At 39.4% G+C, this 16,473-nt stretch overlaps 1 protein-coding gene across 1 annotated transcript in view; it reads right to left on the bottom strand.

Moving 5' to 3' along the window:
- The window catches only part of adamts16 (ADAM metallopeptidase with thrombospondin type 1 motif, 16), an 81,673-nt gene that overhangs the window by 54,943 nt on the left and 10,257 nt on the right, over positions 1 to 16,473 (bottom strand). The window contains exons 4-9 of the mRNA XM_084088600.1: positions 11,249 to 11,597; positions 10,556 to 10,758; positions 9,481 to 9,564; positions 5,882 to 6,041; positions 2,698 to 2,803; positions 2,472 to 2,609 (exon numbers count right to left, since the gene is read on the bottom strand). Of these exons, the coding sequence (XP_083944726.1) occupies positions 2,472 to 2,609; positions 2,698 to 2,803; positions 5,882 to 6,041; positions 9,481 to 9,564; positions 10,556 to 10,758; positions 11,249 to 11,597 (1,040 nt within the window). The remainder of the gene's footprint in view (positions 1 to 2,471; positions 2,610 to 2,697; positions 2,804 to 5,881; positions 6,042 to 9,480; positions 9,565 to 10,555; positions 10,759 to 11,248; positions 11,598 to 16,473) is intronic.

Genomic DNA, 16,473 nt, shown 5'->3' with positions numbered 1-16,473 from the left:
AACCCAACCAAATTAGTGCACAGACATTAGGAGCAGTGAGTAGCGAACACACACACTGCAAAGCGTGGACACACACACCTGGAGCAACCGCATTTCCTGCCAGTATTGAGAATCAAACCTGTGATCTTTGGGTTATTAGTCTGACTCTCTATCCATTAGGCCACGACTGCTCTATGAGCAGTCTTCCATTCTGGTGACATGAGAGACAGTGACCATTATCGACCAGATGTAGGCATGTCCAATTTGAGAAAGTTGAGAAAAGTTTTAATATTATGCAAATAAAGGGCAACTACCAATGCGAGTGAAGTAAGTGGAGCTCATATGATTAGTTTCCTGCCAGGTAATGTGTCGTCAAGAGAGTCAGAGTATCAGTCAGCGTATGTTATTGGGGAAATAGAGTGCTGCAGTGATGTTGTATTTTTGTAGGCCAACCCGGAAGTTTTCCCCCCATTGACACACACTATTAAGTGCATGATTCTTAAGGATGTAGTCTTTGAGGTTTGCTCAGGCATAACTTTTAACAACACAGCTGTCTTTCATCGTCGCTAGTTATTTGATTTTGTTTTGGAATTTGAAAATATCTTGAGCTTCTTTTAACCACAGACCTTTTTTAGGCATTTGGATAATGGATAATGGAACTGTGAGTGCTAAAACTCATTTACGGGGTTTGGCCTATAAAAATGTGTCATCCCTGCAGCACTCTATGGCAGAGTGCTTATTTTTTGCCTTTGCAATCTAATGGAGTTCTCTCCGAAAGTTCAGCTGAAAATGGACCTTGTCCAACTGCAGCTCCCGCACAAGCTAGCGGCCTTTACTGAGTTTGCGAGTTCCATGAACTCAGAACATGCAATGACATCCGAGAATGCTCTACTGAACTTAAGCACTTTACATTTACATTTATGCATTTGTCAGACGCTTTGCATTCAAGGTATACATTTGATCAGTGGTTAAATTCCCTAGGAATCTAACCCACAATGTTGACATTGCTAGCACCATGTTCTATGGTTTGAGCTACAGAAAGCATACTTTATGGAACTTTATATGTTTACATTTACTAAATCTCAAGACTGACAGGAATCCAACTGCAACTCTGCCGTGCAAAGGCAAAAGACCGTAACTTTGCTTTTGGTCGAAAATTAGGCACATTCAAGACCTCCTTTATAATGTGGATAAGTATCTTGAGTCAATTCCGTTGTTTTTTCGAGAAAATAATGGCTTGTCTTAACAGTAACTTCCAAAAGCCCATGAGAAACCAAGGCAGAACACTGTAACACCAGTTACCGCTCTTTGGCTTTGTTTTGGAACGCTCACATTGAGTTACGGTACTCTGCCTTTGTTTAGCCGCGCATCAATATGAAGTTACTGTGCCGGTGTTTATCAAATAATGATACCTATCAAATTGTACGGTGTTCTGCCTTTGTTTCACTGTCCATTAAAATTCATTGAAATTAGGCTACGGTGTAGCCTGTGTACTTTGTACAGCTTCCATCAGTCCCTGTAACTTGATGTCCCCAGAGCTTTGTCCTGCACAAACGCGGTCAGAACATTATGATCTGAACACGCTCCATCGGCAAATGTGCGAAATCGATCGCGAAGGATATATGCAGAGTTGACAGAAAAGAACTAAAGCCCCACCTCACCCAGTTCGGGTACCGGACCTGGTTGAAACACTCATGCATCTAGCTGGCAGAGTGCCAAAACTTCGCCGGCGCCTTCAGCACCGCCCTAAACATGGTCGAGCCGACGCGGGAATAATATATCACAGGAAGTGTTAATAATGAAACGGATATATTGGTCCATACAACATAGGGAAGCAACAAGTGTACTGGTGCATACAACATCAGACCAGCTGTTATAAGCGGTTTACCTACAATCACAATGCCTGGCAAGGAAACCCCTACTCTCTCCTGCTGAGGCCTACAACTACTGATTCCAGCTCGCTGCCAAGGATCTTCACCCAGATGAGCTCATCACGATAACGGAGCACGAGGCCGGTTCATTTGACACCTTGGTTAATTTAAGGGCAAAAGGTCAAGCTGATCCACTTTCACGAGCACAGACGCGGCTCTCAGACAGAAAGTGACATTTAAAACCTGCTGGAGCTGCTTGTTTTTCCATATCACAACCAAAACAGCTCTACAAATATTACTTTTAAAAGATGAGGTTGGTGTCTAGACTCTCACTGGGCTCACGCTGGGTGATTCTGCATGGATGACTAATGGACAGGAGATGCTTAGTAAAGGGCATGTTGTTAATCTTTGCGCTGTTTTTCTAATGCCACTTTGTGCTGCCAATGGGTAAAGCATTTGATTTTGGCATAGTCTCTCCACGTGACTGAAAGTTTATTACAGTTTCCACAACACTGTAATTGTATTGATGCATTGAAAATAAAAATAGAGTTCATGATACTGCCTTTTCGAAAGTGTTATTTGGGAAACAGATCCTAGATGTCAAAACAAGTCTTTACTCACCTTAGAAATCTGTTTAGATATTGTCGACTACAGGATGACCATGAGAATAAACCATTATGTCCAGCCAAGGTGGGAGACATAATGTTTCCAACCGACTTCTTACACACATTGCCTTCGCCATCGTGGACCATTCCAAAGCTGTGGAAAACAAGGCTTTCATTGATCCAATGCAGGCAACTGGATATGAGGGAATCTAATAGAGGTTAATTATAAATTTGACTCTTACTTGTGGCCAGATTCATGGGCAATTGTGAAGGCCAGACCAAGACCCGTGTCTTCATTGATCGTGCAGCTGCGGTACTTACTGCACATTCCACTGATTGGAGCAAAACCTGAAATTGAAACAATAAATGGAAGGATGAATGAATTTATGAGTGAATGAATGATGATGGCTATATAAGTCAAGCCAACAACTTGTACAAGGGGCCAAAGAGCCTGCAAAAATAAATATATACCTGATCATCTCATATCGTCTAACTGTGCACCGCAGTTCAAAAGTTTGGGGTCGGTAAGATAGTTTAATGTTTCTTAAGTCTCTTATGCTCACCAAGGCTGCATTTATTTGACAAAAAATACAGTAAAACAGTAATATTCTGAAATATTATTACAATTTAAAAGAACTGGTTTCTATGTGAATATATTTTAAAATGTAATTTATCCCTGTGATGGCAAAACTGAATTTTCAGCATAATTACTCCAGTCTTCAGTGTCACATGATCCTTCAGAAATCACTCTAATATGCTGATTTGCTTATTATTATTATATCAACATTCTTTGATGAATATTAATTTGAAAAGAACAGCACTTATCTGAAATAGAAATCTTTTTAAACGTTATAAATGTCTTTAATGTGACTTTCATAAGATTGCTAACTGCAAACTTTTGAACAGTAGTGTCCATCATCTAATAAAGTGAGACGGCAATAAACATAAGAGTGTGAGATGGCAAGTGATGGACTGATGTAATAAGATCAAGATTTCGAGAGTATTTGTTTCACAACTGCTAGTTCAAGATAAAGATCAAATCCAGTTGTTTTGAGTCAGTCGCAGGAAATCTGAACAGATATATGAGTTACTTCAACCATTATGAATCTGAAACACATTATATGCTATGCCTTCTACTACTAGGAGTAGTATATTAACTGTAGAAGGCATAAAAAATAATAGAAAGGCAACCTCACAAAATGCTTTGAACAATTCTATATGTGTTGCAATACTGGTCTGAGATCTAAGAGAACTGTATTTTATGACAAATTCTGACTTTCTAACTCTTTAATACAAAACCTATGGAGATGAAGCTGGGCTGTACGTTGGAACAAAGTCAAACCCCAAAAGGACCAAAGGAGTCTGATTTATTTTCCTTAGATTTAATCGCTTAAAATATGTGCTGTTTTTTGACACATACGCACCAAGTGATAAAATACTTGCATGTATTGCACAAATGTGTTGTACCAGATTATGTTGTGATTTATTTGTCTTCCAGCCTTATTGAAAATCGTATTTGAAAAAAAAAAAAAAAAAAATCACATACTTTACTAAAAATGTCTTTCAGGGCCCATTACAATTGATTTATTTTTAAAAGGTCAACAAAAAAAAAAAATCATCATAAGTAATGTTATATCTTTCAATATTTCTTGCTCTCAAGAAACTGTCATAATGCAGAAATGATGCATGAGGGTAATTCATGTTGTATTCTGTGGTTTTCTCAGACTAGCGGTACGGTAAAGAGTGTACGGTTGTATCAAAGGTTCGGCGTAGCTCTTTAATCATCCAGTCCATGACCTGTGAGGGACGTGAAATCTCCCATGACCCCCTGACCCCTTCACCTCCAAGTGTGAGCTGTGCGAGCTGCAGTCTGCGCTCAAGTGTTAATCATTGACACTCCACAAATGTTATGTTCTCAGCACCCTTTGAACTGCGGCCTTGCATTTGAGGGGCATGGCTAGCTTTGCTAATGGGGTTAGGGGTTAGCAGGGAGAGATTCTTTTATGTGGCACAGGGTGGAGAACACAGCTCGAGCTCTCATAGGAAACAGGTTGTTACTGTACCTCTAATAATTTGGCAATTTAGCAGTAGCTTAAGTGATGACTAAGCGCAGTCATCACCAGTCAAACAGTATATTTTAGGTCATTAATCTTAAATGTCACACCACACCTATGTTTTCTTCCTCTTTTGTATAGGTTTACAATAAAACCTGACATCAGCTTAAAAGTTGTTGTCTTGTACTGTCACATAGTGGTGTAAATAAAGCATAAGTGAAGGCTTTCAGTGACTTATGCCTAATGTATATATGTGATATTCACTATCAGCCATTATTAATTTAAACACTAGGCAAAAGTGTCCAATAATAGGCCAGATACCCTCAAGACTAGTATTGGTTAGGGCTGGGAGGTGCCATTGACCTCCCAGTTCAATATTACAACAATATTTAGCTGCTAATTCAATATGTATTTTTTTAATGCATTTAGCATTTTACACATTTTGGTTCTCAATGTCCAATATATTGATGTCTGTTTAAATACTTTAAATAATTAATTATATATATATAAAAAATTAAATAAAATAAAAAATCATTAAAACAATGATGTGTAGTCAACTATTTTTCAGCTAATCTTAAGAAACATTACAAGTAATAAAACAAAGAGTGCTTTCAACATGTAACTGCAGAGGGCTTTAAAGCCACTAAAGTTTGTCAGACATGAGCAGTGAGCAGCGTTTCTTTATTTCACAACATAAATGCAGTTTGATTATTAGTAATGGCATCATAAACAGTGCAAGTCTCTTTGAGTTGCATTTACGCTGACTTTCAGACCTAAATTTCACATTTACATTTAAGCATTTGGCAGTGACTTACCCTGGGAATCGAACCTATGACCCTGGCGTTGCTAGTACCATGCACTACCATTTGAACTACAGGAACGCTATGTTTTAACATATTATGTTTTGTCCTATCTGTTTACAATCCGTTAAAGGAATGGTTGACTTCAAAATGAAAATTTTGTCATCATTTACTCACCCTCAAGTTGTTTCAAACCTTTTAGAAATTTCTTTCTTCTGCTGAACACAAAGGAAGATATTTTGAAGAATGTGGGTGACCCCATTGTAGGGAAGAAAAACTATGGAAGTTACTGACATTCTTCAAAATATCTTCTTTTGTGTTCAGCAGAAAAAAGAAAATTCATACAGGTTTGAAACAACTTGAGGGTGAAAAATGATTAAAAAAATCATTTTGAAGTGAACTAATCCTTTAAGAAGGAACTGACAAATTTTAAAAAGGTGAACACTTAGAATATGTATCTTAAGACGCGTTTAAAACTTGAACTTCTTTTAACATGGCGTCTTAAAAACAAAAGATATGGCTGTCAAAGATGTCCTTCAAGCACATGTCAAATCAGCAGATGTTGTCCTTACCCAGAGTGTCACATGGTTCATTCTTCCAGGAGCAGATATCCAGACCGGTTAGCAGGATGGCATGATCATGACGGCGACCTCCTCGCCCGGCCAAACCTGACTGCCACTGGCAGAAACTGTTCAGAGTGTGGTCAGCATGATGGTTAATCACTAGTCCATCCTGAGGAAGTAAAGAGTTAAGAGTTAAGAGTAGATGTAATTGGATTAAATACTGTGTACACTAGAACAGTTCTATATGAATTAATAGTGGATTTAACATCAAATTATAACGTCTACTGATAAAATGTAATTTTTTAATGTAAGCTTCTTCCTTTAAATAGGGAGAAAAATAATTAAAAGAGCAGTTTCATGCCTATTCTTGGATTGTTGAACTGTTCGAGGATAGTAATGCAATACATTTTAGAGAGAGTAATTAGTTCAGTAATCTAATTACACTGTTGAAGATGTAATTAGTAACTTACTCAACTCTAGCTGCAATTGACTAGTGTTGGGAGACTAAGACTACATCTAAATTAATCCAGATGCATTTCAAAATGCTCTCCATCCACACGGTTTCAAGTATTTTCCAAAAATTTCTCTTCCACACTGAAACGCTAAAATCATCTTACAGTGCATACTCAATCATCTAAAATCATCTTACAGCGCAAGCTCACGAGATGATACAGATAGACTAGACATAATAAAGTTTTCATGCTATTCTTCTGGCATGATAATTTTATAGACCTTATGTAGCCCCGCCCCTTTTCAGCGCTGCGCTCGTTGTCTTTTGACTTCCGGTCTGTATTTTCACAGCGATCTTGCGTATTTATGAATGAACGGCTCGTTTTAAAATCTTCCCGGTCTACTGACATTTGTTAAGACATCTGCTTTAAACATTACAATCCTCATGATAACTTTCGTTAACTGTACATTAAGTAAATCCACTTCAAAAGCTAATTACTCCTGGACAGCAATGCCATAGAAATATACAGTGCGACTGCAAAAACGGAAGTTCAAAGACAATATTCTAAAGATGGCGGTGCCCTCGTTTCTCTGGCGCATAAGGTCAATAGAGAGCCTAAGTCCCTCCCCTCCGCTTCCGGCTCATGGGACCTTACTTCGGAAAAAATATGTATGGTAGTCAATGGCGAGAGACAACTTATCTTTTTATTCCGTCTGAACTGTGCCCTGAATTACACATATGATGTTTGTCAATTTAAAAGATAATTATGAAAGTCAAGAAAGTCGCAGTTTGTCATAAAACAGAAGAGTAACATTTAGTTTTATGTGAAAATTGCTCAATGAACTACATCTCTCGTCTCGCACTATGTACGTCACAAGATCCGTTCCTCGTATGTGTGCAGTCTGGTACAAAACACTCAGGCATGACGGCGTAACGTTACGATTATAACGTAAGACTATAGAAACAGACAGACGTTAGCTTCAGTAAAGTTAGCTTCATTCATTGAGAGAAAAGGTATGACATCACACGTGCGCCTTTTGGGTTTGTAGTCTCTGTAATTACGTATTTTCACAGTCTTATACCTCAACAGTTTTACATCAAACTGTGACTTTCTTGACTTTAAAATGTATCTTTTAAATTGACAAACATCATATGTGTAATTCAGGGCACAATTCAAACGAGATCAAAATATTTGTTGTCTCGTGCCATTGACTACCATACAATATTTTTACGAAGTAAGGTCCCATGGTGGTCCACCGGAAGGGGAGGGACTTAGGCTCTCTATAGAGAATGAGGAGTTACGTCACAATCTTTTCACGAAGCGTTGCATTCCGGGAAGGCGCCGCCATATTAGGTGGTAACGCTATCCGTTGCCATGGTTACTTCAACAGTGAGACTGAGAGAAATAGCGAAAGAGAGAGAGCCCAGCTTAGTATTTGTTTACATTTTAGCGATACGCCGCAATTTCTTGGGAAGATATGGAGAAGGAGGAAGTGAAAGGAAACAGGCTCTATCGAGAGAGACAAAATAACAACGCTAGGCAGCGTTATTTAGAGAAACTGCTTGTCACTAAACTGACAGCAGCGAAAAACGAGCACTCAGCATGATTTCAAAAGCAACGTATTTCAGCGCCAGATGATCGCTTTTTATTTAACACAAATGAACAAAATTAATACTCTGTTAGTCAACTAGAGTTGTTTAATTTATTATAGATATATCTGTACCGCAAACTGTTTAAAAAAGACACTTTTTTCAATGACGTACGACTCGCATTGACAGGGGAATGTATGATCTATCCGCTTACACGGCAGGTCCAAATGCACATCCGATTCATATCAGATTTATTTCCCCATATAAATGACGCCTGAAACCTCAAGTATGACTGAGCTCTCGCAGTTAACAGGTTTGTGGGTTTGTAAGTTGCACCCAGCTGCATCAGAAATGTTCATAAGCTTCTAATGACTTAAAGCTTCTAAACTCTTGCATTGTGTAGGCATTGTGTAGGCAAGGGAGGCACAGCCTTCCCAAAGTTTTGAGGTGAAAATGTCTCTGAATGTGTATTTATTGTAAGTGGAAATACCACGCTCTTCCCCGAATGGGCCGAATCTCTAAGCGGATAGAGACGGGGAGGCAAATCCATAGCCGGAGAATTGTGCCTCCGTTGGTAAAAATAATTAGCCAATCACTATCGAGTATTTCACTTTGAGAAAAGTAACATGGCAGAGGAGTCTAGCCTCCCTTGGCATGTCAACCAATCATTGAAAAGATTGCGTGATATAAATTACGTGATATATTAGTATAAATTACGTGATATATTAGTTTGTACTTCTATTGTACTTCATTTTCTGTAAATTTTCTGACCAAAAGTGACCCAAAAAAAAATCAACAGTCTACTATACAACGCGAAAACAGCATTTTCAAATTTAGCCACTTGGAAAAACAATGTCTCAATGTGGACAGAAGGCCAAAATAAAGAGAAAAATATGTGTTTTCAAATGTTCAAATTAGTGTATATGTAGCCTAACTCAAACTGCTTATCAAGCTCTGGGCAGAACAATTACCGGCTGCCTCTGCTGACCCCACCTCAGTAAATGAGTCTATACTGTAGGTAATTAGCCCCTCATCACTGATCCTGAGTGACTGTTGCTAATTACTCCAATCAAAAGGGGGATGAGGGTAATTTTCTGCATTCCTCGACTGGTGGCTAACGTGAACTTCATTAACATTAGCACAGGTGTATCAGTAACAGAGCCCTTCAGCCGTATGCTGGCCCACTTTCCCACAGACATGTCCCTCGTCTGGCTGGAATCCAATGGAATGCTGTGTATCCAATTAAACTGTCATCATAAAAACGAGACCTGTTCAGATGGAGCGTCTCAAAAAGAGTGAAAGAGACAAGCCTCTCAAGGACAATAAAATCCACCTTTTGAAGCAATGTTTCATTCGGCTTCAAAGCTCTGTGTTATCTAAACCTCTCATGGTCCATGACGTCAATTGCCTCCAGAGGGCTTTAACTCTCATTCATTTTACAAATATGCACTTGGTGTTGGTGTAAGATATTCACTTGAACACACATTATCAATGCCATAGAGCCAAGATCTTTTACTCTATTTTCAAAATCTCCACTGCAATAAAATTCATAGCACCTTAAACTCACCTGGTCTTCATCCAGCAGTATTAGTCCAACAATTACAACATTGATGTCACCTCCAATCGTGCCATCTTTGAAAAGCGTTGAGACCTTTTTGGAGATGAGAAACAATGCAGAAAAATCAGCATTAGGCTACAGGATTGTGCATAAATGTGGAGGTATCTAAACTCAGTTTGACTTTCTTGAATAGAGCAATAAGAAGCTTCTGTTTGGAAAAATGAGAAGCGTGTGGCTGTTCTTCAAAGTGTCATGTCTCTGGAGGCATACCACATGTACTTAAGGGAATCCCTAATCCCACATTTTACTGGCCTTTGAAACAGAACTGAAGACAAAGTCCCTGAGATGGTTTAAAGTGCTCAGGGAACATAAATACAAGCACTTAGTTCCCAATACAAGGCCTTTTAGTTCTGCTATTTTGTCTTTCTTTTCGTTGACACCAACACAAGAGGCTTCTAGTTTGGTTTCATGTGTCAGTACTTTTAACACACCTTCAAAAGCCTGGGTTTGATGGTTATGTTCACAGCATGTAACATGATCCTATTTTGATTACTCAACAAAAATGTTTTCATGTGTGCTCAAGTTTTTTTTCAGTGTGCTCACTCCAAAGAGACTCACTTTGACTTTTAGCAATCATTAACTAGTCTGTTTGGTCAACCAGATGCTTTGACCTCAACTAGACATAATTTTCCATGCAATCAAAACATACATGAACACAGAAAACAGGGAACTGAATGGATGGATGCATGGATCAATGTAATGGATAGATGGATGTATGGATGGATGGGTGAGTGGGTGGATACATGTATGGGTAAATGGATGCATAGAAGGAGGGATGGATGTATGCATGGTATGGATGCATGGAGGGACTGATGCATGGAGGGATGGATGCATGGAGGGATGGATGAATGGAGGGACGGACTGATGGATACATGGATGATGGATGGATGCCTGCATGTGTGCAATAAATGGCTGGATGGATGGATGCATGGATGGATGGACAGATGGATAGATGGATGCATGCATGGATGGATAAATGGACGGATGGACAAATAGATGCCCGGATTCATTACATGCATCTTACCATGTTAAGAACAGTAAGGACATATGTTGTTATATTCTCATGGCCATGATTGTCCATCATGTTGCCGTCGACCACCACCAGCGTCTCCACATTCAGCCTCTGGCGTGGATGAGGTTTAAACGTAATGGCTCGCTTCCCTCTGGGCATTAACTTATATTCATCCGGGAAAATATAGATATCTTCCTCAGGAGGTTTAGGCATATCTGAAACACAGGACCAAGACAATATCAACACTGGGTCACAGAGTCAATGCTGGTTCCCCAAAGAAAATGCATTACTAGTTCAGAAAAAAAGCTGAATCTGTGTCTGGAAAGCTCAGGCCCATACGAGACATTAATGCACGCCATGTGTGTCAAAATGTATTAGCTGTTACCTCACATCCCACATAAGATTTGGTTACTCGGTTTGTAAAATATTACTCAGGGTTCAAATGCGGTGTGAGGATGTGGTGTTTGTTTAGAGTAGGTGAAGATAATTCATCCCAGACCAAACACAATACAAGATGATGTCACGAAAACATGTTCAAGCTGACCCTTTGAACATCTGTGACCTTTTTACATACGACTGTTGTCTAAAATACACCCCCTCCTCTCCTAATGAACGTCTTTGACAGTCCAGCTACTAGACCTGAACCATGTAATGGAAAGCAGCTCTGTTTGAAGGTGTGGTTGGAGAGAGAATGTCCTTACATACATTTCTTCCGTCGTCCACAGAAGTGCTGTCTCTGCCGTGTAGTGTAGTTGAAGTTGTCATGACTGTGTTGGGTACGCTGGGTCTCCTCTGGATCCGTCTGTGTGTGTGTGGTTCTCTCATCTTGTCTGCTGGTTCTCCACAGATATGGGACTGCTGAATCTTTTCTGCTGACCGTCTTTAGCTCAGAAGACCTCCTGGTTCTGCCTTTGCTTGTCTGTGGTGGCATGAATCTCTTGTAGAGGATGTGGGGATGGTGGTCAGATGGTGCTGAGAAGTTCTCCAGAAGTGCCTGATGTGGATGCAGTGGCTTCAGGAAGTAATCCATATCCTGAGTTCTAATCAAACCTGACTAGAGGGAAAACACACTGGTCAATGCCTCGCAGTCTTCATATCCACAACATTAAAGGGGTTCTATTACTGTATTCTAATTTACAAGTTCATAATTTTGTTTAGGGTCCACTAGAATACGTTTACATCATGTAATAAAAAAACCCTCATTATTCTTTTATTTTTTATAATTTACATTGTTGCAGCACCTGTTTTAAACCTCTATCTGAACACTGTTTTAGTTTTGGTTTCTTTAAAACTCGCCTTCTAAAAAGAGCAGTCTGCTCTGATTGGTCAGCTGGCCCCACTCTGTTACGATTGCTCTACCGCTAAGAGCAGGGGTCGGCAACAGGCGGTAATGCCTGGCCCATGCCCGCAGACAGATTATTTTGATAGCGGTTGGTTCTGAAATAGATCTGTCATGACAGCAACAGTTACTCACAATCATTTTGTCTTCAAAACATTATGCCGTCATACTCACATTTTGCCTTCAAAATAAAAGTACGTTAACGTTTTTGCAGCAATGTTTTATTTTGAGATGAATTGAGAGCTTTTAATTTGAAAAGTTCTGAAAGACATTCAAAAGAGTCTGTGGATCGCTTCGTTGCAGATAAGACACACCAGCTTTGCATTCACAAAACTAGGTAGGATGAACACACAGTTGTCTTTCCATTCTTCTTTGTAGGCTATGCCCTATTTTCGCTGTCAACTTTCCTCTTTTGGCTCTTTGATAGTGCCATTTTCTCTCACCAGCTAGCTTAAATGTTAACATCACTCTGCACACGACGTAATAGCGTACCTCCAGCACGCAAACAATAAAAAAAATGCAGTTTAGTATGTGAGGATGCCAAGGAATAATTCTGAGAGTAAAAGTAGGCTATGTCAAATAATTATTACAATAAGTTAGGCTCCATTATGTAACAAGCAAATTAAAATGATACACATTTATTATTCACAATATGGAAAGAGGAAATAAAACATAGTTCATTAAGAGCATGACTCAAGAATGCCATTAATGGGCTTATTCAAGTCCTCTTTTATTTTTTGAGTTCAGCATCTCCCACATATATGTGTTTTAGCAAGGCGATCTGTGTTGCAAGTTGGTAAATGAAGATACTTGCCAGGTTACGTGTCACTACTGCTTTATTAATTTATCCAGTGTAAAACCCGGACAAATGTGGCTTTTTGTTCATGACTCTCCTACTACAGGATTTAACACAGAGTAACAGCTCACTACCAGTTACAAAATACACTGTAACAGTCTGTCACAGGCAATTCTAGTTGCATTTTTCATCAATTAATTTCTGAAATTATCCTTTGACTATGTTCTGGTCCGCCAGAGCTGTAAACACTACTGTAACTACGCTAATTATGGAGTCAGTTTTGCCATATTGGTTCAGTCAAGAAGAACAAGCTAATCAACCCGAACCATCTTTGCAAGCACGACTTATGCAGAATTCGCGACATCACATTACTTACGCAACTCAACCAGACCTCACCATTTTGTTTAGTTTTTTTGCTGCACATGGATCCCAACTCTGTCGACTCCACATTACAGGAATATTGTGACTTGTACGTTCCGTAAAGAAAACTCAAGACTACAATGGAGGCGTTTCAGGGAGTTCAGAAACAATGACACTGATATAGAGAATAACTCCCTTTGGAGTGACTTTGTGCTTTTTAACTTTGCAGACTTGTTTCATGCTCAAACAGCAACATTACACACTAAAGAAAGTTGAAAATGTAAAACGCACAATAGCTGCTTAACACTAGATGTCCATTTCCTGAAGGAAACAACAGTGCTTGCAAGGCAGCAAAAGGAAGTCAGGAATGCCAGCTCATCCAGAGAAATTACATCTAAAGCGGCACAATATATCCAAATTAAGTCAAAATTGTTAGATGGCTTAATGTCAAATCACGAAGGCTGCAATTTAATCAAATACATATATGTGCACTGCAGGTTTCAGAGATACAGTGTTTCAGCATCTTGGTTCATTTACTGTGAAACGAGCAGCTGAGACGCTGAAACATTATATCATGAGTTGCACATGTGTAAAACAAACACAGTAATCTTCACTCTAAAACCGCCAAAACAAAAGCTTGATGGTTTAACATTTGAAAATGTAGACATTAATATGTAAATATTTGTATTGTAATTTTACCACTGCACTATAAAATAAAATATTTTTTATTAAATACTATTTGAAATATATATATTTATAATAAATGATCTACAAAGTCTGAATGCAGTTTATACATTAAGGATGAATTAACCATGAATAAAATGAATGAGGAAGACCAGTACAGTGTTTTGCAAGCACTGTCATAATGTTAATGTGTTAATGTGCTTTGGAACATAAAACAGACCCTTTGCTAATGTTCTCAAAAGCAAAAACCATCTGTATTGAAGATGTATTTTGAGTCTGATTTCCAAACTGTTCAAGAATCAGTACCGATCACATATGATGAGGTGCAGAACGTGCATGTCAAGCCGACTCGTTTATGACACAAACGCCCAAATTACACTTCTTTGGAAAGCTGTGCTGTCATTAACACTAACAAGCTTCACGTCCCTCACAATCTGGAGATCCCAAGGACTCTTCAAACCCTCATCCAAATGTCACGTCAGGTCAGAGCGAGAACTCATTTGTGCAGGCGCTTCAGCGCGGTCTGATAATTACCTTCAATTGGGCTCAGAGGATAAGCTCCTCTCCAAACAAACAGAAAAGCCCTTCTGAGAACCTGTTTGAACCCAATGTGCATCTGATTATCATTCGTCATTGCCAAAAACACTGAAGCTCATTGCAAGGCAATCGTACAGACAATAGGCTGTAAAACATGTTGAACTCTGGAAAGAGAAGACAAAGCGGGTTGCATTTAAGTTCAGGATTTGTGCATGAAGGCACATAAGAGAAACTGTCTGGAGGACACAAGTACATTAAAGGACTGAGGTTTCTAATGGGTTTGTGAGGTAAAATATGATGGCCCATAACTGAGAGAGCCATTCATGTGAATTGAGCAGAAGCAGGGGTGTAAAAATTCACTCGTTTTCCTGCATATGTATCGATCTTGAAACATGGATCACAATCGTCATCAATGTGGGAATGTAACTTTGAAGAGTGCATGTGCTGTTTACAAAGCTTCAAATTGATCTACCCAACTAAGACATCTAACTGCTGTTTTGATGCTAATTTTTCCCCACTTTTGTTAGCCTACACAGTTGAGCAGAGATCTGGTCTCGCTGGCTCAAGGAACGCTGCCTCACTCCACGCTTAAGTAATCAACGAGCAAAGCCATACAGGTCTCGCCAGACTAAACAACCCCGATCCAAGATCACAGTGTGTGTAGAGGATACACATCTCATCACGTAATTAACGCCTGTATGGGAGGTAACTGCTGATAGATTTCAACACGCGCCTTTTCAAACAACACTTGAGTGATTCTGGAACTGGCCATGACGTGCAATGATAATTAGACATTTTAATTACCACATCACACATACTGTGTATTTACAACGAAGTATTAAAATGAAAGACACAACTCTCTTTAAGAGAACAGTTGCAGGTGTGGTGGATTTTTAATAGATAAAATAGTAAACTGTATATTAAACTAACCATGCCTCTAACATCTAACCTTACTTCCCTTTTTAGGCCTAACAAAACTAACACTTTGAAACACAATGTACTAAAACGTTCTGTCCTGTGTTTTTGAATGCTGTATGTTGTGTTGCCATATCCCTTTTACTTTGGTTGTGTGAGTGTATAAATAACAAATATGGGAAATGAAACTAGACAGATGACTAAATTTGAACGTTGTGATTAACAATGAAGTAATCATTAAAAAAAGTTTGCTTTACCTAGTAACAGAAGGGTTTGCATATGAAGAACCAATCAAATTCATATCATTTTGCCATACCTCCCTATTCTATAAAAACTGTTGTATTCGTGTTAGCTGGCGGGATTCTCAATGGAATTTGTCTGAGATCCTCCGGCCTTGCTTCTTCTTGGGGGAGATTCTCTGAGAACTGCTCGAGAGATCCTCCGGCCGTGATTAAAGCATTTAGAGGACTTTTGCTGAAGTCTGTTTGTCGATTATTCCTGCGCAGGAAGTAAACTAGTTAGGGGAACAGGTATTAGCACCCAGCCAATGTCGATGTGTAGACGCGCTAGGGTATAGGATTAGACTCAGCCGACGTCGATGTGTAGACGCGCTAGAGTATAGGATTAGCACCCAGTCGACGTCGATGTGTAGACGCGCTAGGGTATAGGGTTATACTCAGCCAACGTCGATGTGTAGACGCGCTAGAGTATAGGATTAGCACCCAGTCGACGTTGATGTGTAGACGCGCTAGGGTATAGGGTTATACTCGGCCGACGTCGATGTGTAGACGCGCTAGGGTATAGGGTTATACTCAGCCAACGTCGATGTGTAGACGCGCTAGAGTATAGGATTAGCACCCAGTCGACGTTGATGTGTAGACGCGCTAGGGTATAGGGTTATACTCGGCCGACGTTGATGTGTAGACGCGCTAGGGTATAGGGTTATACTCAGCCGACGTCAATGTGTAGACGCGCTAGGGTATAAATATTATAGGCCCAGGTAGACTTAGGCCAGATGAGATAGGACTTAGTTAGGTTTAGGGAAAAATCTACGACACAGGTTAAAACTTTTTACAGTGTGGATGATTGTAAAAAAATATCCTGTAACACTTTATTTTGATGGTCCCTTTTGACCATTCTGTTGACTATAAGTAACTTTGCAACTACATGTCAACTTATTCTAACCCTAACCCTACCAGTTTACTAATACTCTACTAACACTCTAATGAGAGTTAGTAGACATGTAGGTGCAACGTTACTTATAGTCAACAGAATGTGTTAAAGGGACCATCAAAATAA

This window comes from Abramis brama, assembly GCF_963993115.1.
Source record: "Abramis brama genome assembly, chromosome: 17".
Taxonomy (NCBI): domain Eukaryota; kingdom Metazoa; phylum Chordata; class Actinopteri; order Cypriniformes; family Leuciscidae; genus Abramis; species Abramis brama.
The sequence above is the reverse complement of the archived record's forward strand: the minus strand, read 5'-3'. Positions and strand labels throughout refer to the sequence as shown.